Source organism: Neoarius graeffei, chromosome 20, assembly GCF_027579695.1.
Source record: "Neoarius graeffei isolate fNeoGra1 chromosome 20, fNeoGra1.pri, whole genome shotgun sequence".
NCBI lineage: Eukaryota > Metazoa > Chordata > Actinopteri > Siluriformes > Ariidae > Neoarius > Neoarius graeffei.
The window spans coordinates 52,153,867-52,177,659 of NC_083588.1; the positions used below are offsets into that span (position 1 = coordinate 52,153,867).

The window sequence follows — 23,793 nt, forward strand, 5'->3', positions numbered from 1 at the left end:
GTATACTTAAGTTCTTGCTTGCTTACATATGTACAAGCTACACATGCGTCACCTACTGAATAGTTATATACTAGCATATTTACATACTTGCATATGAGTACACAAATTGGCCTACCAAGCTACTTGCATGCATAAATTCATACATGCTACTATACCTACTACTACACTTATGCATATACTTACCAGGCTTGTAGTACTAGACTCCAACTTGTGCCCTAATTTTAAGGACTCATGACGTGACTTGACTTGACTTGACTTGGACTTGAGCACTGATGACTCAGACTCGGACTCGTGCATTAACTGCATTCGGACTCGTAAACTGGAGACTCGGACTCTGATTTTTTTCTTTATTTTTTGTAACATGCCATAATAATTTCATCTCATTATCTCTAGCCGCTTTATCCTGTTCTACAGGGTCGCAGGCAAGCTGGAGCCTATCCCAGCTGACTACGGGCGAAAGGCGGGGTACACCCTGGACAAGTCGCCAGGTCATCACAGGGTTGACACATAAACACAGACAACCATTCGCACTCACATTCACACCTACGGTCAATTTAGAGTCACCAGTTAACCTAACCTGCATGTCTTTGGACTGTGGGGGAAACCGGAGCACCCGGAGGAAACCCACGCGGACACGGGGAGGACATGCAAACTCCACACAGAAAGGCCCTCGCCGGCCCTGGGGCCCGAACCCAGGACCTTCTTGCTGTGAGGCGACAGCGCTAACCACTACACCACCGTGCCGCCCGCCATAATAATTTGGCATAAGATATTTATATCTACATTAATTTTTATACTAATTTTGTGCAAGAGAATGCACATTCACCTGTTCATACGTCATGTTCAGGAACAAACTAACGTTAATGGTGCTAAAATGCCTGGAGAGAAGCACCTAGGATTGTCCTCTTTGCTTATACAGACTTCTCGTGCAGTGGGAAAAAATGCACTGCTATGTGTTCCATATGTAGAAGAACTATCGAGGAGACGACGGGGACAACCTCAAACTTCAATCGTCATTTGGTAAGACTCCACCCAGAGAAGGAAGTGACACGCTATGTTCATTGCTCTGTTGATAGCGGGGCTTGCTTGCTGAGCGATGAAATAGCTAGTGTTAACCCTCTCTCATGTTATTTGCCCTGTTGATAGTGGGCAGGGCTTGCTGAGCGATGAACAAGCTTTTTATCTGTAGCCATTTTAACTAAAATGGAGCAGTCGAACAGGAACGTTAGTCCAACACAGTAGCAAAGACGCTTTCACATAAAGACAGCAACAGCCACCGTTAAACGGTGCGGTTGGAGTCTTGTTCTTGGACTCGACTCTGATCAATAGTGAACTCGACTTGGACTTGACTCGAAATTTTCTTCAATGACTCGGACTTGAACACTTGGGACTCGAGACTGGACTCGGACTCGAGGTTTAGTGACTCGACTACAACACTGACACACAGTATACATAATATAGTGCTATATTTATCTAGTTACATACTAGAATACTTAAATACTTGCCTACTAGCATACATACACATACTAGGAGAATATTATACATTCATAATTTTGTGCTTCCACACGTGCATACTAGCATGTTTACATGTACACTTGTATAGTTGGATACTAGTATATTTACATACTAACATACTTAAAGCAACTAACCAAACTACTCACATAGTTAAATCTTTATGTACTTGCATACTTACATACTTAATTATTTACATATTAGTATAAGTACATACTTTCAAACTTGCACACTTGCATTCTGCATAGTTACATGCTTGTATCGTAGAATAATTTAATATACCTAAAGCGATTAATTACATACATATATACTCGTATACTTGCATTCTTTATTAGTATACTACGATATTTGCATAATGACTTGTTAGCATGGCGGCACGGTGGTGTAGTGGTTAGCGCTGTCGCCTCACAGCAAGAAGGTCCTGGGTTCAAGCCCCGTTGCCGGCGAGGGCCTTTCTGTGTGGAGTTTGCATGTTCTCCCCGTGTCCGCGTGGGTTTCCTCCGGGTGCTCCGGTTTCCCCCACAGTCCAAAGACATGCAGGTTAGGCTAATTGGTGGCTCTAAATTGACCGTAGGTGTGAATGGTTGTTTTGTCTCTGTGTCAGCCCTGCGATGGCCTGGCGACTTGTCCAGGGTGTACCCCGCCTTTCGCCCGTAGTCAGCTGGGATAGGCTCCAGCTTGCCCGCGACCCTATAGAACAGGATAAAGCGGCTACAGATAATGAGATTTGCTAGCATTCTTATATTATCCTAATCTTATATCCTTATAGCATCAACTTATATTATTGCAGAATATCATACTTATGTACCAGCATACTAACATACTTGTCATCCATCCATTATCCGTAACTGCTTATCCTGTGCAGGGTCGCGGGCAAGCTGGAGCCTATCCCAGCTGATTATGGGCGAGAGGTGGGGTACGCTCTGGACAAGTCGCCAGGTCATTGTAGGGCTGACACATAGAGACAAACAACCATTCACACTTGCGGTCAATTTAGAGTCACCGATTAGCCTAACCTGCACGTCTTCAGACTGTGGGGGAAACCGGAGCACCCGGAGGAAACCCACGGAGAACATGCAAACTCCACATAGAAAGGCCCATGTCGGCAGATGGGCTCAAACCCAGAACCTTCTTGTTGTGTGGCGACAGTGCTAACCACTACACCACCGTGCCACCTAACATAGTTGCATTCTTGCAAACTTATATACCTAATGAGATTTACCAAGCTATTTACTGTACACTTGCATACTTGAATACCACACTTCAATACCTAAAAAAGACTTGCCAAGCTTATCTCATCTCATCTCATTATCTCTAGCCGCTTTATCCTTCTACAGGGTCGCAGGCAAGCTGGAGCCTATCCCAGCTGACTACGGGCGAAAGGCGGGGTACACCCTGGACAAGTCGCCAGGTCATCACAGGGCTGACACATAGACACAGACAACCATTCACACTCACACCTACGGTCAATTTAGAGTCACCAGTTAACCTAACCTGCATGTCTTTGGGGGAAACCGGAGCACCCGGAGGAAACCCACGCGGACACGGGGAGAACATGCAAACTCCACACAGAAAGGCCCTCGCCGGCCCCGGGGCTCGAACCCAGGACCTTCTTGCTGTGAGGCAACAGCGCTAACCACTACACCACCGTGCTGCCTACCAAGCTTATTAAATGCCTAAATACTTACAAACTAGCATACATGAATAGTTGCATATTAACCTGCTCACATGCTAGCATGCATTCATGCTTTCATGCTAATGCATGTGCATATTAGCATACATACTTGCATACTGGAATGTTTACTTACATACATACGTAAAGCAATTACCAAACTACTTACATAGTTTAAATACTCACATATTTACTTCGTAGTAAACTACTATACTTGCATACTTACTTGCTAGTATTCTAGCAAAGATCTACTCTTGCAAAATAGCATTTTTACATAAGTTTATGAGTCAGCAGGCATACAGCACTCAGAGGTGTAGTGTTGCGTTATGTCTGTATGCATGGCTGCTTCAGTGTGTGTCTCTGTTAGAGAATGTTTCCAGTCCTGTGGTGCGTGGTGAGTGGGAGCCCAGCCATGGACAGCACGGCACCACTGAGACTCAAGCCAAACCACAGAGCACACTTCTGTTTTCTGCAGTGTTGAACACTCAGGACTGGCAGCACCTCAGGCACTGCTTAAAAGTGATAAACTACACGTACTAGTGCTATTGCTTTTTAAAGAAGATAAGTCAATAAACAAGGTTTGGGAAACACTGATTTACTGCATAGACATTTACACCAAAATTGGGCTTGAAGTTCAGTGGTTAGTGTGGTGAGAGCTTCTTAGGGGTCAAGAAGACAAAGTACTGTTGGTTCTTGGTTCCCCAACGTAGCCTTTCTGTCATGGGGAACAAGTGGAGAAGTTGTCCTGGATCCCATATACATAACGACATAGAAAATTTAACTTTAAATTGTGCCTAAAAGAGACTATTTCATGTTTTCCCCACATAGTGACACGAGTTATAAAATACTAAAAGTCTAAAAAAGCTAAAGTCCTTGCTACGCTTCAGGTGGCACTAATCTTCATTTCTGTAGCCCTCAGCCTCTCGCCAAAACGGCTATGGTTACACTGGGGGGGCCTCGTCCTCTGGTAACCGCGAAAGTTTGACTCCCTACTCACATCTGTATTGCAGCGTGCCTTACCAGATGGCAGTAGGTACAAGGACGCGTTATCCTAATGGGCTTCATGGGCAGCTGCCCAGGGCCTCGGCCACTAGGGGGCCTCGGAGGTAGCGAGATCGGAAAATATGAAACGATATTTTCAGAAGTTTTGATCATATTGATAACATTTTTGATGCATTTCGCCACCCGTAAGGAAGCCCACCTTGTCCCGTCGCATAAATCACCTGTCATGGTCAATATGATCACTGTCCACCATGTCTTCACACGCTACGCCAGCTTGAGTTCAATGATTTAATTAATGACTTTGCTTTCCAGAAAAGTAGGAAAGTGCCCTTGTAAGTTGACCCATGGCTGTCAAACTGAATGCGCAAAGCTGTGTGCCACTGCTGTTTGGGACATTACGTGTGTGAAAGGATGAAATGTTTCACATAGCCGAACATTTTGAGATTTATTTCTGAGAAGCAAGATATTTTTCTTTCTTTGTTATCGCTCTTTGTTTTCACAAGTTAAAAGTCGCCTGGATTCCAAAATGAAAACGAACGGTTATATACCAAATGAATGTTCTTGTTCTGAATACTAAAGAAACTGTTGTAGGCCGAGGTTATGTTCTTGACATGTTGTTCATTGACTCACTCATTCAAAGGCTTCTTGAGGCTAAACTTTAGTTAACCAGACTTGTTAACCGTGATGTCTGATGGATTTTTTCACCATGCAGTTGCCTATTTCACCATTGCTTTGTCTCGATTAAATAGGTGTTGATGGATATAAAGTTTTATCGTTCAATAGTATTTCTAATTGTGCCACTGTCATTATTTAAGTTTCTGTGTCTAGTTAGACAGGCACATCTGAGGGGGTGAATTTGCTGAGCGCAGTTGACAACAGGCGGGGGTGGGGCCTCGGGGGTGTGTCTGCCCAGGGCCTCGGCAAGGGTTAACGCGGCCGAGTAGGTACCAGTTTTAAGATGGTCTTTGGTATGGTCTGACCATGAGTAGAACTTGCGATCTCCTGATTGAGAGGCGGACACGCTAACCACTAGGCCAACTTGCAGCAAAATACTGACATGGTTTAAATAGGCTAACTAAACACCAGTATGAACTCCAAGAATTCAGCTGATGAAGGATTTTTGTCCGAAATTCTATGTTTCACTGGAAACTTTGTGTCTGAAACTGAACTTTAAACACCTCTACCACTAGGGGTGTAACAATGCATCATGAAAAGATAGATCACAATACAAAAATTTTGCAGTGTGCATTGTGGGAATCTGCATGCTGTTAACTACAGTATATACCTAATGCATTTGCATTATTTGAAAACCAGAGGTCCCGAACTGCACAACCCATAGAATTAAAACAGTTATAACAATATAAACTAGATAGAGACTGTGGCTAAAGTTGCAGTAATTTGCACTAGATGGCTTTTGTCAATTGAAGGTCAAGGAAAAGTTGTGCCCTGATGCCGTGAACAAAATAAAAAAAAACTGATTGAAAAAATCATGAAAATTGACAGAGTTATAAGTGATTGAAAAAAAGCCAGTTTTTCATGGATCATTCCGGTTCAGTGATCCAGATCAGCACCAAAAGTCACAGCAACATATTTCAGCCCAGAGGTGGTATTCATGTGAAATTTGGTGATGATTGGTTGAAAACTGAGGGAGAAATGGCGTCCTAAAAAACATTAGGAGAATAATAATAAGAAGAAGAATTATAAAGTAGAAAGATCCTGAGAGAGAGTAACAATTTGTGCTACTGCTGCTAGCGCAAATGAATAAAAAGAGCTCTTCAGTAGCATTCAAATGATATCAGTCCCACGCTGCTGTGATTTATATTGCTTAAGAAAGAGCTTGTGGAACCCGGACAGTTTAGCCGCCTTTGGAGCTCTAATTCCGGTTAAAATGACACCTCAAGCACTGCTGCAGACCTCATTTTGTTTCAATCAGTCATTTTCTTCAGTTTAGAGACTTTCTTTATTTTGTCAAATTTTGGGAGAATTTATTTATTTGTTTGTTTGTTCTCAAGATATGGTGAACCTGTAGTAGATTTTGTTTATAATATCAAACCTCTGTTCATAGCCATTTTTGATTATAGTTTGATGCAGACAAAAATGAACATTGTCTTTTCATTCAACTTTTGTCCAAAATATTGTGAGAATCGAATCAGATTGAAATTGTGATGCTAGTATTGTCATTCCAATTGAATCATGACCCACAGCGTATTGTTACATCCCTACTAGGTACACACAGATATACTTATGTGCTTAAAACCACATATAAATGTACGGAACTCATGTATCTACAATTATTATTTTTGTTGCATAGATTTCTGGAATATTCCTTCTGAAAGAGCCTCTGTCATGCCTCTGACCTTGAGACAAGTTTTGGAATGACATTGTAGTGTATAACAGCTTACAGTGCCGTTATATAATACAACACTACACTGCAAGATTGGATTTCAAAGCAATATTATACCATATGAGCTGGGAGAACTTTTGCACCACACGCATTTGGATGGATTGCAATGCAATCTCTGTAACAATTTCGTACTGTGTGACCATAAAAAAAAAAAAAAAATAATAATAATAATAATAAAAAACATGGTGCATTTCAACATGTTATGACCTGAAATTGCACCTGTGAAATATCAAGCAACATTGTGATTGTGTGATCATGTGATAAAAAAAATCAACAAACAAATATCTAAATAATAATATGGAATAATGTATAATGTAATAAACATTTTTGTAATAATCATGTGATAATAAATAAATCATCTGAGGGAATTACATGCATAAATAAATGAATGATGAGGAAAATATCACATGTGGTAATCAATGAATCATGTGAAGAAATTACATCTGAAAAGAAAATGAATCGTGTGGAAAAATCACATTTGGGGAAAAAAAAGAGTTTTGTGGAAAACAAATGTGAAAAAAAAATTTAAGAAAATCACATGAAAATAAATGACTTGTGTATAAAAAAAATGAACATTGATAAAAATCACTTTGAAATAAGTGAATCTTTGGTAATAATTCCATAAGAAAATATAGGATAATAATAAATAAGAATATAATATAAAAAACATAATATAATCATAAGGATGAGAAAATTGCATGTGAAAAATAAAAACACATGCACGATTTGTGAATCCTACATGAAAAATGTACAAAACATAACATACCAGGTGTTGAAAAATCACGTAAATATTACATGCGAAGGTCACATGACTCTTCTGTAAGGGAATAAAACATTCACTGTGGCTGCTACACCACTGGAATGATATCCTGACCTCTAGTTGGTGGACTTTTTTCTTTTCTTTTTTTTGCCTATTATTGTAAAGCGACCTTGGGTTTTGAGAAAGGCGCTATATAAATTATTATTATTAACCCCGCCGACAGTAGTCGGAGGGGTTATTATTTTCACCTGCGTCAGTCTGTGTGTGTGTGTATCTGTCTGTCTGTCTGTCTGTGTGTCTGCAAGATATCTCAAGAACCAATGGATCGATTTGGACCAAATTTTGTACATGTGTTGCCAATCACCCAGGAAGGAAACCATTAAATTTTGGAGGTCAAAGGTCAAGGTCATGGCAGAACTTCGAAATTTTCGCTCAATGTATTTTAATAGGGAAAAGGCGGGGTTTGCACTCGTTAGAGTGTCCCTGTCTAGTTATTATTATTATTATTATTATTATTATTATTATTATTATTTAGACTGAATTCACTGAAATGATTTTTTTTTGTCTGAAGTATTTCGTGTTGTATGTAAGGACTGACATCCGGGTGCCTGAATACAACGTTATTTAACAACACATTTTTTTTCTGTCTGTCTCTTTCTGTCTATGTCACTGTCTATCTGTCTCTCTCTGGCTGTCTCTCTCTTTCTGTCTGTCTCTCACTATCTGTCTGTCTCTCTATGGCTGTCTCTCTTACTGTCTGTCTACCTCGCTGTCTGTCTCTCACTATCTGTCTGTCTCTTTTATGGCTGTCTCTCCTACTGTCTGTATCTCACTATCTGTCTGTCTCTCTATGGCTGTCTCTCCTACTATCTGTCTATCTCTCTCTCTCTCTCTGTCTCTCCCCGTCTATCTCACTGCCTGTCTCTCCCTCTGTCTGTCTACCACACTGTCATTCTCTCTATCTGTCTCTCTCTGGCTGTCTCTCCCTCTGTCTGTCTGTCTCTCTCTTTCTCTCTCTCTCTGTTTGTATCTCTCTGGCTGTCTCTCCCACTGTCTGTCTCTCTCTCTCTCTCTCTCTCTCTCTCTCTCTCTCAATGTCTGTCTGTCTGTCACCATCTGTCTCTTTCTTTGTCTCTTCCTCTGTCTATCTCATGATGTCTTTCTCTCTCTGTATCTTTCTGTCTCTCTCTGTCTGTCTGTATTTCTCACTGTCTGTCTCTCTCACTGTGTCTCTCTCTCTCTGTATCTCTTTCTGTCTCTCTCTCTGTCTGTATTTCTCACTGTCTGTCTCTCTCACTGTCTCTCTCTCTCTGTATCTCTTTCTGTCTCTCTCTGTCTGTATTTCTCACTGTCTGTCTCTCTCATTGTTTCTCTGTCTGTCTGTCTCTCTCTAGGCTGCTCAGTTCACGTGGGACCCAGAGACAGTGGGGATGATCCACGGTTCATTTTTCTGGGGTTACATCGTTACACAGATCCCTGGAGGATTCATCTGTCAGAAATTCGCAGCCAACAGGTGATTTCCCCCAGTGATGCTTTTTAAACTCACTGCTTAGGAACAGCTGATGTGTTTTTTTTTTTTTCATTTTCAACCATTGTAGTGTGTACATGTGTTCTGAGGTATGCGTGTTTCTTATTTCTGCAGAGTGTTTGGCTTTGCGATCGTGGCCACGTCCACTCTGAACATGCTGATTCCTGCTGCAGCACGGATCCACTATGGATGTGTCATCATGGTCAGGATATGCCAGGGTCTTGTGGAGGTACACCATCTGGGTTTATGACTCAGTGCATTAGTAAAGTGCAGCTCAGAAATCTGGACTTTACCACCATTCCATTCCAAAGCTATCAATACAAATCATACCTGATTTATTAATAAAATAGAAGTTTTTCCCCTTATATAGGTTTTGTATCGATAACTGCTCAAAATACTTTAAAGACAACCTGAAATCAAACCTGACCTTTCTTTTCGTTGCTGTAATGTGTTCCCAATTATATTGCCCCCAATATATTAGCACTTAAAAGAGAACATTTTTGTTTTTCTGTACTTCTTTGTGCTTTTTGCTCACATTAGCAGGTATATATGGGCAGGAAAAATATTTAAATCATATTGGCTGGTGTTGAGTGGTATATCAGATATATTCCATTCAGCTAGCATGATATTGAACAAGTTGAAGACAAGTAGCTGAATGGAATATATCTCATATACTGTGAAAAAAAGCCATTATTATTATTATTATTATAATACATATTCCTTTCGGGTGTTCAATGCGTCTTTCTCATCTCATCTCATTATCTCTAGCCGCTTTATCCTGTTCTACAGGGCCGCAGGCAAGCTGGAGCCTATCCCAGCTGACTACGGGTGAAAGGCGGGGTACACCCTGGACAAGTCGCCAGGTCATCACAGGGCTGACACATAGACACAGACAACCATTCACACTCACATTCACACCTACGCTCAATTTAGAGTCACCAGTTAACCTAACCTGCATGTCTTTGGACTGTGGGGGAAACCGGAGCACCCGGAGGAAACCCACGCGGACACGGGGAGAACATGCAAACTCCACACAGAAAGGCCCTCGCCGGCCACGGGGCTCGAACCCGGACCTTCTTGCTGTGAGGCGACAGCGCTAACCACTACACCACCGTGCCGCCTTCAATGCGTCTTTCTCTTTCAAAATTCTCTCAAAATCTTCCGTATTTAACGAAGCAAACCTGGCGGCCATGTTTGTTTACACATTGTCCCAGTCGCTCGCTAGCGCAGAAGTTTTACGTCTCTGATGTGTGACGTCATGTTGTCTTGACAACCATGCAATATTGTAAACCATATTCAACGCTCATTCTCCATTGGGTAGAGTGACGTAATACACATAGGATAAGCGATATGCTAACAATATTGCATGCTATCGAACCAAATGAATGAAATCTGCTAGAATGGAATGGAATACGTGTTTTTATTCCAACAAAAAACTGTCCTGTATGTATAATAATATGTAAGGAAGAAAACAACTGGGGGCATACTATTATAGGAAAATAATCAACAACTTGGTGGTGTGATGCTTCCTAACTGAAGCGGAAAAACTGTTACCACCCTGAAGTTGATTATTTTCTGATAGCACCGTGTCCCAAAATGTTTTTATTTCCCTTATACCACATCAATTTTCCAGCATTTTTTTAAACTTATGAACAATACACGAGCTTTTTAGCTGTTTAAAGTGATGTTTAATGTTATGAAATGTCCATAAAACAAGTTGTTAAACAGCTATAAACCGTCGTTCCCTTACCAGCCTCTCTTTTTTCTGCCTCTTGAAGTTAATTAAAAAAAAAAAAAAACAGCTTATGTTACCAAGAAACTGCAAAGAGGCAACGTCCTCTGTCCTGAAGACTTTCCAGTTTTGGAAAGTTGACACTGGAGACTCCTTCCATAAATGTGAAACAAAAGTGTCCTTACAGAAAACTTCACCAGAGCAACGATTATTTTTGTTATTCCTTGTTAAATAACACATTTTTAATCTGATTATTATTAGTATTTATTATATTATGTAAACCATTCACGTTACAAGTCCTTGTGTAAGCTGTTACTATGGAAACGATAATGTATCAGAACGAAAGCGTTAATTAACAGTTATTCGCTGAAGGCGAAGTGAATATCGGTGAATAATAACTGAGACGAAGTTGAGGTTATAATTCACCGATATTCACTGAGCCTGAGGTGGATAATTGTTTTAGCATAAATACACAGGTGATTATTTTTTTTTAAATCATATTAAAAAAAAATTTATTTCAAACTTCAAAAGCGTCATGTAAATGTAATAACGGCGCGGCGGAGACTTGTCACTTGTCTACGCCGAGTCACATAAAATACTTTGTTTTGAAATTGATAAAATAAATCACAATTCCACCTTACCTTTGAATAGTTTTAGACCAAACTTCATAGCATCTTTAGTGCTTTTAGGAACAGCATTTTCTTTCATCATTTCTAATTCTTCCTCACCTACGGTGACAAACCGATTGGCCGCCATTTTGCCGAGTCGCTCGAGGTGATTATCGAGAAATAGTCCAAATTTCTTGACTAGTCAGCACGCACGATTTCCTATAATCACTTCCATACTTGTACTAATACTATATATAGTAAACCTGTGATTTGCCTTGCACCAATCAGAATCGAGAAAGCAGCATTACTGTGGTAGTAAAAATAAATAAATAAACAAATAAAACAATAACCACATCCAGTAATCGTTTCTGCTCAGGATGGCCCAGCGTTTACCATCAGGTTGCTATGGATACCTTCAAGATGATTGTGGACGTTCTCACTTGGATGCTTTAATGGTAGCACTTGCTAAAAACTGTGCACGTTTCATTCAGTATAGAGTGGAAAACTTCACCTGAATATTACAGACATAAAGCTACACATTTATTGAAATCAATGAAGACACTGACGATCTTTCCAACACACTTTACACTGCTTGACTCTGTAGTCGAAGAGTAATGATTTATATCTCGCTCTCTGGTGTCACCCAGATGACGATGGTTTCAGTTTTGAGTCTGGGTCCTCTCAAGGTTTCTTTCTCATGTGGTCTGAGGGGAGTTTTTCCTTGCCACTGTTGCCTCTGGCTTGCTCATTAAGGATGAATCTGAATCTATATCTAGATTTCTGTCGAGCTGCTTTGAGACAATGCCCATTATTAAAAGCACTGTATCAATAAAATTGAATGTAATTGAATTGAAGTCATGATTTAACACACAGTGTATATGTTTTACCAGTGGCGAACTGTTACTATTAGAGCTGGGACTTGAGCTGAGCCAAAACTTAGCCAGACACACCAGAAAAGCAACAGGGCAAAGGATTTTGTAAGGGATTAGCGGCAGGCTGCCAGGTCACTGCGTTGTGCGTAGCTGTCGATGTTGATTTTAAAAGTAACTCCGTAAATTACACAGAGAAATGAATACTTAAGTCTGAGTGAAAAAATACTGTAGCGAACGTGCATGGAAGAAGAGTCTGGAGATTGAAATCTTAGTTTCTCGATCGTTAGCCTATGCTACTTGCTCTCGATAGCACTGGCTTGACTGCTTTATTAGCATTCGCTAACACTACTGATGAACGCTACACCGGCTGGAAGGTGACTTCACTGCTGCTGACGGCGCCAATTCGCAGTTAAGCTCGCGTTGGACTTCGAGAAGGCCGAGAGCGATACATTTTTGGTCCCTCCCACTATAAATCAAAATCTGATTGGTAAATTCATCTGTCACGTCCTACATAAACATACACTGCCATGGCCTTCCGTCCCGGCAATGAAGTCCTAACCAATGAGTGAGCCAGCTCGAAACTCTTCTCAGCCTAGACACAACAAACAAAAAAAATGTCACTGGATAACTCGATTTTAATGTTTTCAGGACAGTAACCCTTTCATTTCTGAAGCTAATGTGATAGAAAATGAGGCCGAATTAGAAGAGAATAATTATAATGAAATTATGAAAGAAGGAAAGCAATTAAAGAATGAAAGAAATGAAATATAACATTTGAAATGCTGATATGTTTGGGCTTCTCTGAAGACGGTTTCCCTCTGTTTTACTCTGTTTCACGTTGAGTTTAAATTTCTTTGGTTTTTCTTTTTGCTCCTCCCACAGGGTGTGTCATATCCTGCATGCCATGGGATCTGGGCCAAATGGGCTCCGCCTCTTGAGAGAAGCCGATTGGCCACAACGGCATTCTGTGGTGAGACTGGCAGCACGCAGACAATCATTTTCAGACATGTAATGAAAATCGAGTAATTCACCTCTAAATATCTCATCTCATCTCATTATCTCTAGCCGCTTTATCCTTCTACAGGGTCGCAGGCAAGCTGGAGCCTATCCCAGCTGACTACGGGCGAAAGGCGGGGTACACCCTGGACAAGTCGCCAGGTCATCACAGGGCCGACACATAGACACAGACAACCATTCACACTCACACCTACGGTCAATTTAGAGTCACCAGTTAACCTAACCTGCATGTCTTTGGACTGTGGGGGAAACCGGAGCACCCGGAGGAAACCCACGCGGACACGGGGAGAACATGCAAACTCCACACAGAAAGGCCCTCGCCGGCCCCGGGGCTCGAACCCAGGACCTTCTTGCTGTGAGGCGACAGCGCTAACCACTACACCACCGTGCCGCCCACCTCTAAATATATTACAATTTTTAAAAAATCCTTCACTCACCCTTTGTAGAATTAAAATTAGCCTGAACATTTGTGTGCTTGGAAACAGGCATTTTTTAACAAACTATAATTGAGTCTCCATGGGTCTAATGGTGTCTGATTTATTTATTGATTGATTTACATGACCAGCCTTGTGATGTATATTGCATATAGCTTGTATATTTTTGACATTGTGATTATATGCAATAAAAAGCTTTATTTCGTTTCTGAATCAGGGTCATATGCAGGGGCTGTGGTGGCGATGCCCCTGGCTGGTGTATTAGTACAGTATACTGGATGGTCATCTGTTTTTTACGTATATGGTAAGTAACAACCACATACAAATGCAGAACTTTTTTATCCTGCCTCTCTCATTAACTACACACCTCCTAGGCAAACAGCGATACTTAATTAAGCTGTATAACGATATACGTTTAGCTCCATAATATAACACGGATATGTGCTTCAGGGAACTAATGTAATGGTTACAGTCTACTGAGTAGCTAGGGAAGTTAACCAGCTACTGGAGTCTGGACCCGCTGATGTTTTCTGGCAGTTAAAAGGGTTAACAGATGTTGCGTTTGTCTGTAGTCAATATTAATCAGTAGGCAAGTAACAGTATATCGTGCAACAATAAAGTGCAATACAAACTAGATAGAGACTGTGACTAAAGCCAGAGTAATTTGCGCTACCTGAACTTTGTCAATTGAAGGTCAAGGTGAAGGTCATTTTGCTGAACAAAATAAAAAAAAACTGATTGAAAAAAATCATGAAAATTGACTGAGTTATAAGTGATTGAAAAAAAGCCCCTTTTTCATGGATCATTCTGGTTCAGTGATCTGGATCAGCACCAAAAGTCATAGCAACGTATTTCAGCCCAGAGGTATTCTTCCTATGAAATTTGGTGATAATTGGTTGAAAAATGAGGGAGAAATAGCGTCCTAAAAATGTTAGGAGAATAATAATAATAAGAAGAAGAAAGTACAAAGATCCTGAGTGAGACTAACAATTTGTGCTACTGCTGCTTGTGCGAATTAATAAAAAAATGAATCATGACTATTATCAGGCTGCGTAATCTTCATTGTTCCTAGCTGTAATTGTGTTGTTCAGACAGCAGAAGACACAATAACGTACAGTAGTGGGAATGCACATGACTTCACCCTAGGTGGAAGTAACGCAGCTCTAATGCTGCAAAAACACACAAAAAAACCAGACCTAAACTGTGAAAGAGCTGTTGTGTGATTGTACAAATAGATCTAGCAAGAAATCAGAGCTCTGTTTTGACAGACTGTCGAAAGCTAAGGAGAAGAGAAGCAAATGGAGGGAGTAGAAATGTTCATAAGTTTATTAAGAAATGGCCTATTTGCAATTAACCTTTTTTAATTTTTAATAAAAGGAATATTTTAGTTAAAAGGCTGTTATATTTTATTTCAAACTTGACAGATGTGGGCAAATAATTATTGTTGGTTATTAAAAAATGAAAAAAAACCCTAATTTATTTAACAAAAGAAATATTTAAGTTGATGTAGAATAGAAAAATAAATTTGGCAATTTTTGGATATAAAATTTTCTTCATTTAATTTTTTTTCAACACTATCTGAAAACAAATTACATTGTTGTACCCCTAAAGGTACAACGGCTTGTCACTGGAGCAGTAACCTCTAAGGCACTTATTTGTACCATTTATATACTGATTGGGAACATATATGTACCTTTTTCACTCTGAAAAGGTACACATAGTAACCTTGAAGTCCAATAATGAGCCGTAGGGGTACGTTAGTGTAGATTGTACCTTGGGGAACAGAAATGGACTCCTGCTGTACCCCTATTTCTAACTGTGTAGGTAGAGCAGGGAAAGTTGGAAAACATGCAGAGCAGGAGACCCCATGAGCATGATTAAGAACCAGTGCGCTATGTTAAGGAAAGGTGCTTCAGTGCTTCCTTTCCTATCTCCTTTACCATCGGATACACCGGACCGTCCTGTGCAGTCAGATTCTCTTAGCACCGCAGTTGTCTTTTCCTACGACCTTATGGGACCTTGAGGGACAGAAATGGACTCCTCCTGTACCCCTATTTCTGACAGTGAAAGATATTGTGGGAAAATCAAATTGTGAATCGAATATCATGAATCGAATCGAATCGTGAATTGGGTGAATTGTTACATGTCTAGTAATCACAGTTTCCTGTTTCCTCCTCTTTTCCTCTACGTCTCTTCCTGCATCCTATTTGTCTCTCAGGTAGCATCGGGATACTGTGGTATCTCTTCTGGATCTTGGTGTCATATGAGAGTCCAGCTGCTCATCCTACAATCACTCCAGAGGAGAGGAAATACATTGAGGATGCCATTGGAGAGACTGCAGGGCTGGTCAACCCCCTTCAGGTGAAAATTTGCTGACGGTGACACGGGCTAATGATGTATTCATGTCACAGCACCGGTGACTCCAACTATCTGTGGCTTTATTCTATCCACATTCACTGGATATGAGCAAGCGTGCTCTGATTGGCTACTCTACTACTAGGATATCAACTCATATACCGTGAGTAGAGAAAAACAAAATGGCAGAGCGTGTTGCTGAACCAGCCGAGGACAAAATAAAAACTCTACTTGAAAACAAAACCCCAAAAAATATTTAAAAAAAAGCAACAAAATATGGAATGAAATTATTTGATGGTAAGAACATATTTATTTTTCAAGAATTATTATTATTATTATTATAAGGGCGGCACGGTGGTGTAGTGGTTAGCGCTGTTGCCTCACAGCAAGAAGGTCCGGGTTCGAGCCCCGTGGCCGGTGAGGGCCTTTCTGTGTGGAGTTTGCATGTTCTCCCCGTGTCCGTGTGGGTTTCCTCCGGTTTCCCCCACAGTCCAAAGACATGCAGGTTAGGTTAACTGGTGACTCTAAATTGAGCGTAGGTGTGAATGTGAGTGTGAATGGTTGTCTGTGTCTATGTGTCAGCCCTGTGATGACCTGGCGACTTGTCCAGGGTGTACCCCGCCTTTCGCCCGTAGTCAGCTGGGATAGGCTCCAGCTTGCCTGCGACCCTGTAGAACAGGATAAAGCGGCTAGAGATAATGAGATGAGATGAGATTATTATTATAGCCAAAGTCAGAATCCTTCCTGCACCATTCATGGTGCGTTTGGCGGTGCCGATCTCTGTTTCATAGCCCTCGGGTCATACCAAAGACCATCATAAAAATGGTGCCTACTGCCATCTGGCAAGGCACGCTGGAATACAGATGCGAGTGTGGAGTCAAACTCTCGCGGTTACCAGAGGACTAGCCCCCCTCTGTAACCCTAGCTATGTAATATAGGCGAGAGGCCGAGGGCTTTTATTATAGCATTTTTCACAAATTCCTACTGTCATTTCGCCAGTTTGTTTAGATTCTAAGCGGAAATGATTTTGTTGGACGTTTTGTATAAAGTTTTTATTTATGGAATTTGCAAAAAATAAAAATGCTCCGTTTCTCAAAATCCAGTGAATGTGGATAGAATAAAACAGTTATTCCACTCAATCTCGCCGTACACGGTTTATAGCCAACTCGGTGCTACGCGCCTCATCGGCTATCAGCTCATGTACGACTCGATTGAGTGGAATAACTGTTAAATATGTGATTGAAGTATAACATTATCAGTCATCTCCATGCTGTGGCCACAATGGTCAACACTGGACTGATTTCTCATTCATTTTAAAATACAAGTTGCCGCAAGTTAAATATTTTGTGACTACAAATAAAAAAAACTCTGGAAAAACCTAACTCACGGCCTCAGTATATTCATTTATAGCCACAACAGTTACCACCATATCACCTCATCAACTTCATACTTATTCACCGCGGAGCTTTAAAATTACCAAACACATAAGCCTACACTAACATACCTGCAATGGCAGCATGAACACACTGTTTTTTTCTCACTTTAATCCTTGTATCAACTGCTCTCCCTCCCAACTTTCTTCTTTTATTTGGCTGCATGTATTTGCTTGTACCACCCAGTATGTGTCTCAGAGAGAACGAGTGACTTCGGCTTTTGTGCTCACTGCAGAAATTCAAAGCACCTTGGCGTCATTTTTTCACCTCCATGCCAGTATATGCCATCATCGTGGCCAACTTCTGCAGAAGCTGGACCTTCTACCTGCTCCTCATCAGCCAGCCTGCATACTTCGAGGAGGTTTTTGGTTTCGAGATCAGCAAGGTGAAACACAAACTTGCAGCCACACGCCTACGTAGAACAAAATAGCAAAATACAACAACATACCAAACGTGTAGGCAGTGTTAAGCGTGCATTTGTACATAACCGCCTCCTCAACATGTGTGCACATTTTCTCAGATTGTAGCTGAAATGGAGAACTTCTGAGTCATAGGCATGTTGGGTTGAAATCCCAGTTTTCTCTGAGGAGACATTTTAGGCATCTAGAATTGTGTGCAACAATAGTGTAAAAACATTTTAAATAATAATGTCAAATTGTGCTACTCTTCTCTGTCTTTCTCAGGTGGGGTTGGTGTCTGCGCTGCCTCACCTGGTGATGACCATCATAGTGCCGCTGGGGGGGCAGCTGGCTGACTACCTGAGATCACACAACATAATGAGCACCACGAATGTCCGCAAGCTCATGAACTGCGGAGGTGAGAGAAAGACAGAAAGAGGGAAGTAAAACTAGATTGTGTGTGTGTGTGTGTGAATTTTTAATCTGGTTTAGCAGCTGGGATTAGAATCACCGAGGCATAATTTCATAGAGCAGTGAACAGGTACGGTACACTGCGGACATGACCTATAAAAACACTCTCTTCTCTCTAAGGGCCCGGTCCCACAACACCGATAACTATAACTACACCTATAACTACAACTACGACTATACCTCTGCCTGAATTTAGTTCCAGTCTGGAGCAGTCACACCACAACTATAATCCCGAATATAATCTCGCTTGGTCCTGCTACTCAGGTAAATAAATGCATGCAATTTAGAAATGGTCATGGAAGTTTTTTCCACGTAGTAGCACATTATTCCGGGCGGCACGGTGGTGTAGTGGTTAGCGCTGTCGCCTCACAGCAAGAAGGTCCGGGTTCGAGCCCCGTGGCCAGCGAGGGCCTTTCTGTGTGGAGTTTGCATGTTCTCCCCGTGTCCGCGTGGGTTTCCTCCGGGTGCTCCGGTTTCCCCCACAGTCCAAAGACATGCAGGTTAGGTTAACTGGTGACTCTAAATTGACCGTAGGTGTGAATGGTTGTCTGTGTCTATGTGTCAGCCCTGTGATGACCTGGCGACTTGTCCAGGGTGTACCCCGCCTTTCGCCCGTAGTCAGCTGGGATAGGCTCCAGCTTGCCTGCGACCCTGTAGAACAGGATAAAGCGGCTACAGATAATGAGATGAGATGAGATGAGCACATTATTCCGGGTCGTACTGTACAGCTCGGACTTCAAAACTTCGGACTTCATGTACACACTCCGGTGGTTGATAAAATACGGATAGGTCACGGATTACAGAAATATAATTAAAAAGGATACAAAACACAGAGTGGTTACGGATTTTAAAGGAGAACTGAAGTAATTTTTAAACTTGCTTTATTTCTTAATTAACGTGTTATTCAATTCCGTTTTCGGTTTTAGTAACCTCATATCGTGACTCGTATTGGCAACTAATTGCAATTAAATATTATACTTATCAGCCTATTCGGTTTTTAGCCGTGTTGAATTTAGTTCGTTTGGTCCACGGCAGGCGTCGCTTATCCGCGCGATCTTCACGAGCCTTGTGCGAGACTTCGAAATGTGAAGCGTCAGCCAGGTGTCAGTGCCGCCATTTTGAAAACTGTTTTCCAAACGAAATATTGCACAAAAACGAGTTTAAATGACGATTACTGCCTACTTTTTTCAGCAATCGAAAGAGGGCGCACGTCTTTTGACAACGTTGGCAGATGTCGGTCACTTTGATTTCCGCTGTACGTTTACTTCCGTCCTACAATGTCTCGCACAGGTCTCAACGAATCTCGTTTACGGCCATCGCTTTGACATATGGACTGATATATTACATAGCGTATTTCAAACACTCATAACTTGCTAAAGCAGTGACAAAATAGCGATCAAAAATGCATTCCTATATTTAATAAAATGAGAAATAGAATTTTGATAATAAAAAAATTTGCCTTTAGTTCTCCTTTAATACGGATGCATCACAGGTGCTAATAATTAACGGACTGGTCACGGACATTTCAGTATATTACAGATTGGTTACTGATTTCATATGGATGATGCATCATGGATAAAAAATTAAGAAGTCTAAAACAATTAAATGTTTGGACTGCCGAAGTTCGTAATTAAAATATCTTACCTGCATTTATATGTTTACTTTATTAATTTACTATTGATATTTCATGGAAAAAATCGCATATCCATGAATAAAAGATCCGTGCTTTGTGTTATATATTTTTTTATTGTCCGTGAATCCGTATTCCGTGACTTCATGACGTAACAAGGATGTACAAAGATGCCCAGGGAAAACAGCACATGCTCAGATAATGTCACATGTAAACAATTACCTGATTGGTCAGATGTTTATCGGATCAGGTCCAGGCCTGGAAAAATGGCTCCAGAAGCAATCTCACTGATACGGATAAACCCAGGCCTGGGCTATAGGGAGCGTTATCGGTCTGGTGTGACCACCAACTACATAAACTGCAGGGGACCGATTTACTTACAATTATCGTTATAGTTGTAGTTATCAGTATTGTTGGACTGGGCCTTAAGCCAAATCTGTCAAACACACATCCTGGTATAGAGTATAGACGTAGAGTTACAGAGATGCCAACATTTTATAGTTTAGTCGAGTTTTGGCCCTTTGGTGATCTTGGAGGCACCGTAAAACTATTTTTTGCTTCTTCAGATAAAGCAGGAGTTAGATGAATCACGAATAACATTTGCCTGGCAGAGAAGCCAGTTCACTGAAGGGGAAAGGACATAGGATGCATACACTGTGTCTAATTTATTTATAGTTTGTGAATAGATTTATTTATAGTTATCGTTAAAGTTATAGTTATCGGTATTGTGGGACTGGGCCTTTACTCTCAGTATTCAGTAATTTGTTGTAGTTTTAGAAATTGGGCAATTAGAACCCCTGAGTCCTGAACCTATTGACGATAGATAGATAGATAGATAGATAGATAGATAGATAGATAGATAGATAGATAGATAGATAGATAGATAGATAGATAGATAGATAGATAGAACTTTATTGGGAGGAATAAACAGAGAAAGAAAATAGAGAAAACTTCTAGATAAATTAATTATTAACATATACAAATATAAAAAATAAAATATGGGGAAAAAAATCTAGCAGGAGAGGTATTGCACATTATATTATTATAAGTTGGAGATTGAATAAATAATCGCCAAACTTGTGAGAAACCGTTTCAGTCAGCCACCGATTTACTGCTGTAATCATAAAGGCTGTCCTGTGCTTATCCCAGGACCCTTATTCACAATATACAGTGCGTACTCATAATAAATATCTTTTCAGCACACCCGGTACTGTTTCACTTTGTAGTCTTGAGTTGTAGAAAAGTAATTAATATACTGTATATATACACACATACACATAACCAGGTTTTAAAAATGCATCATCGTCAATTTGTGAGATGTTCAGTGAGGAGACGGTTATTTATCCTTTAAGGAAAAAAGGAGTTTCCACGGTTAGATAAAACTGTAACTGTAGCTTTGCATCAGACTGCATCATAGCACCACGGTGATGATTAATTTCCAATAAGAGCAAGCCCTGTCGTGTTTTATTCCTTGCTTATGACTAATCGTAATGTGGACCAGCATGTTGATGCAGTGTGTTTTGCAGGATTTGGAATGGAGGCCACGCTGCTGTTGGTGGTGGGATTCTCTCACACTAAAGGCGTGGCCATATCATTCCTCATAATGGCTGTTGGCTTCAGTGGGTTTGCTATATCAGGTTAGAAGAACGTGTTCTATAATTTAGAATATATTACACATAGCACACAAGCCTAGCACATAATATACAGGTAAATTACAGAAGGAATATCTCTCTCTCTCTCTCTCTCTCTCTCTCTCTCTCTCTCTCTCTCTCTCTCAGGCTTTAATGTGAATCATTTGGACATCGCGCCACGTTATGCCAGCATCCTGATGGGTATTTCTAACGGAGTGGGCACCTTATCAGGCATGGTGTGCCCTCTTATAGTGGGAGCCATGACCAAACATAAGGTATATGCTAATAATAACATGTGCCTGTTTTACACTCTCTCTCTCTCTCTCTCTCTCTCTCTCTCTCTCTCTCACATCCCTGCATTCATGCTCTGTTACTTGGTTTTGTAAAGCATTTGGAAACACTATAAGGTTCTTATAACATGTATTATTCTATCCACATTCACTGGATATGAGCAATCGCGCGCTCTGATTGGCTACTCTACTACTAGGCTATCAGCTCATACTGTGAGTAGAGAAAAACAAAATGGCGGAGGACGAAATAAAAACTCTACTCGACAACAAAACCCCAAAAATTATCAAGTATTTAAAAGAAACAGAAATCGCGAAAAGAATATACTTTTTTGTTTGTTTGTTTGTTTGTTGGTTGGTTGGTTTTCCCCCAATGTCTCCTGTTCCACACTCCACCAGTCGGTGGCGGTAATGCACCTTTAAGTTGGTTTGCCAGCTACCAAAAAACCCTAAAGAAGAAGAAAAGACCCCCAAAAATACAACAAAAAAAGCAACAAAATATGGAATGAAAGTATTTGATGGTAAGAACACATCTTTTTTATTTTTCAAGAATTATCATTATTATTATAGCATTTTTCACAAATTGCTACTGTCATTTCGCCGGTTTGTTTACATTCTAAGCGGAAATGATTTTGTCAGACGTTTTGTATAAAGTTTTTATTTATCGAAGTTGCAAAAAATAAAAATGCTTCGTTTCTCAAAATCCAGTGAAAGCGGACGGAATAAAACAGTTATTCCACTTAATCTCGTCGTACATGGATGATAACTCGGTGCTACGCGTCTTGTTGGCTATCAGTTCTTGTACGACTCGATTTCGTGGAATAACTGTTAAGTATACGCTTCTTACATACAGGTTCATCGAAGTTGAATCGATAAAATCAGTTCAGAAAAATTGCATAGCCATAGTAAATAAGCCAGCGTCTGTCATTCTGTCACAACTACCATTACTTTCTCATTGATACGATCAACATATACGACTGCCAAAATATTATAGCATCTATCTTACTGCATGTTTTTTTCCCCCCCAGACACGTGAAGAGTGGCAGTATGTCTTCCTCATTGCATCATTGGTTCATTATGGAGGTGTAGTCTTCTATGGTACGCCTCGTTTTTGAAAATTAATGTTAATGCATGATGTCTTTTTAGAGACAAATAAAGACAAATCTGAACATCTCTTGAAAATTCATAATGAAATAAAAAAAAATACAAACCAGATATTTCAATCATATTTCACGGGCTTTGTTTCTCAGGGATATTTGCATCGGGAGAGAAGCAGCCATGGGCCGATGCTGAGAACACCAGCGAGGAGAAATGCGGCATACTGGAAGAAGACGAGTTGGCCAATGAGACTGAAGAGCTTTACAGAATGGGTGGACAGTATGGTGCCATTAACCAGCCAAACACCGCTGAGCCAAAAGGGAGTGGAGGTGGGGGCGGAGCTGGATGGGTCTCAGACTGGGATAAAACAGAAGAATATGTACAACCAGTCGGGAGAAATAGTTATCTTTATGGAGAAGAGGGTGAGAGGGAGCTCACATAGTGGGAGTGGTCCATATTTCCAGTCCCGGAGAGTTGGAGTCTAGCACAATTTCCCTGCTCATAGACACAGAGTGATGTATGTGATCTATAGTTGAACCCTCATTACCAAGCCCCATGCTGGACAAAGCTTTTGTTGAGATGGACAGGGACACCAATAGGAATTTTGGGTCTCCATATAGGTTCATGCATTAGTCTTCTCCAAGATAGTTTTAGTTCTTCGGGTTACCCTTGGGCCTTCTTTCTACTCTCTTTAATTTTTAGTTCTAACTCGAACCTTTACTAGTCCCCCAAAAGGATAAATCAAGGAACCCATTTTTGTCTCTACCCAAATCAAGCCCATTTTCTTGTAGGTGGTTGTGTGACTGACTTTGTGAAACAGGAGAATGGAGAAAATATGCAAGTGATTTACTGGCCTTTTGGGTAATATTGGTTAGTTGGCTAACATTAGATAAGTAACCAGCTGGCTGAAGTGTTGGTGAGGTAGCTAACAATAAATGTAGGTGAATGT

General features: G+C 40.7%; 1 protein-coding gene across 1 annotated transcript in view; it reads left to right on the forward strand.

The window, feature by feature from the left end:
• The window catches only part of slc17a7a (solute carrier family 17 member 7a), a 43,669-nt gene extending 20,383 nt beyond the window's left edge, over positions 1 to 23,286 (forward strand). The window contains exons 3-13 of the mRNA XM_060902663.1: positions 8,745 to 8,863; positions 8,993 to 9,107; positions 12,973 to 13,060; positions 13,759 to 13,845; positions 15,760 to 15,902; positions 17,565 to 17,714; positions 18,013 to 18,145; positions 21,355 to 21,465; positions 21,607 to 21,734; positions 22,775 to 22,844; positions 22,997 to 23,286. Coding sequence (XP_060758646.1) covers positions 8,745 to 8,863; positions 8,993 to 9,107; positions 12,973 to 13,060; positions 13,759 to 13,845; positions 15,760 to 15,902; positions 17,565 to 17,714; positions 18,013 to 18,145; positions 21,355 to 21,465; positions 21,607 to 21,734; positions 22,775 to 22,844; positions 22,997 to 23,286 — 1,434 coding nt within the window. The remainder of the gene's footprint in view (positions 1 to 8,744; positions 8,864 to 8,992; positions 9,108 to 12,972; positions 13,061 to 13,758; positions 13,846 to 15,759; positions 15,903 to 17,564; positions 17,715 to 18,012; positions 18,146 to 21,354; positions 21,466 to 21,606; positions 21,735 to 22,774; positions 22,845 to 22,996) is intronic.
• Positions 23,287 to 23,793: the final 507 nt, after the last annotated feature.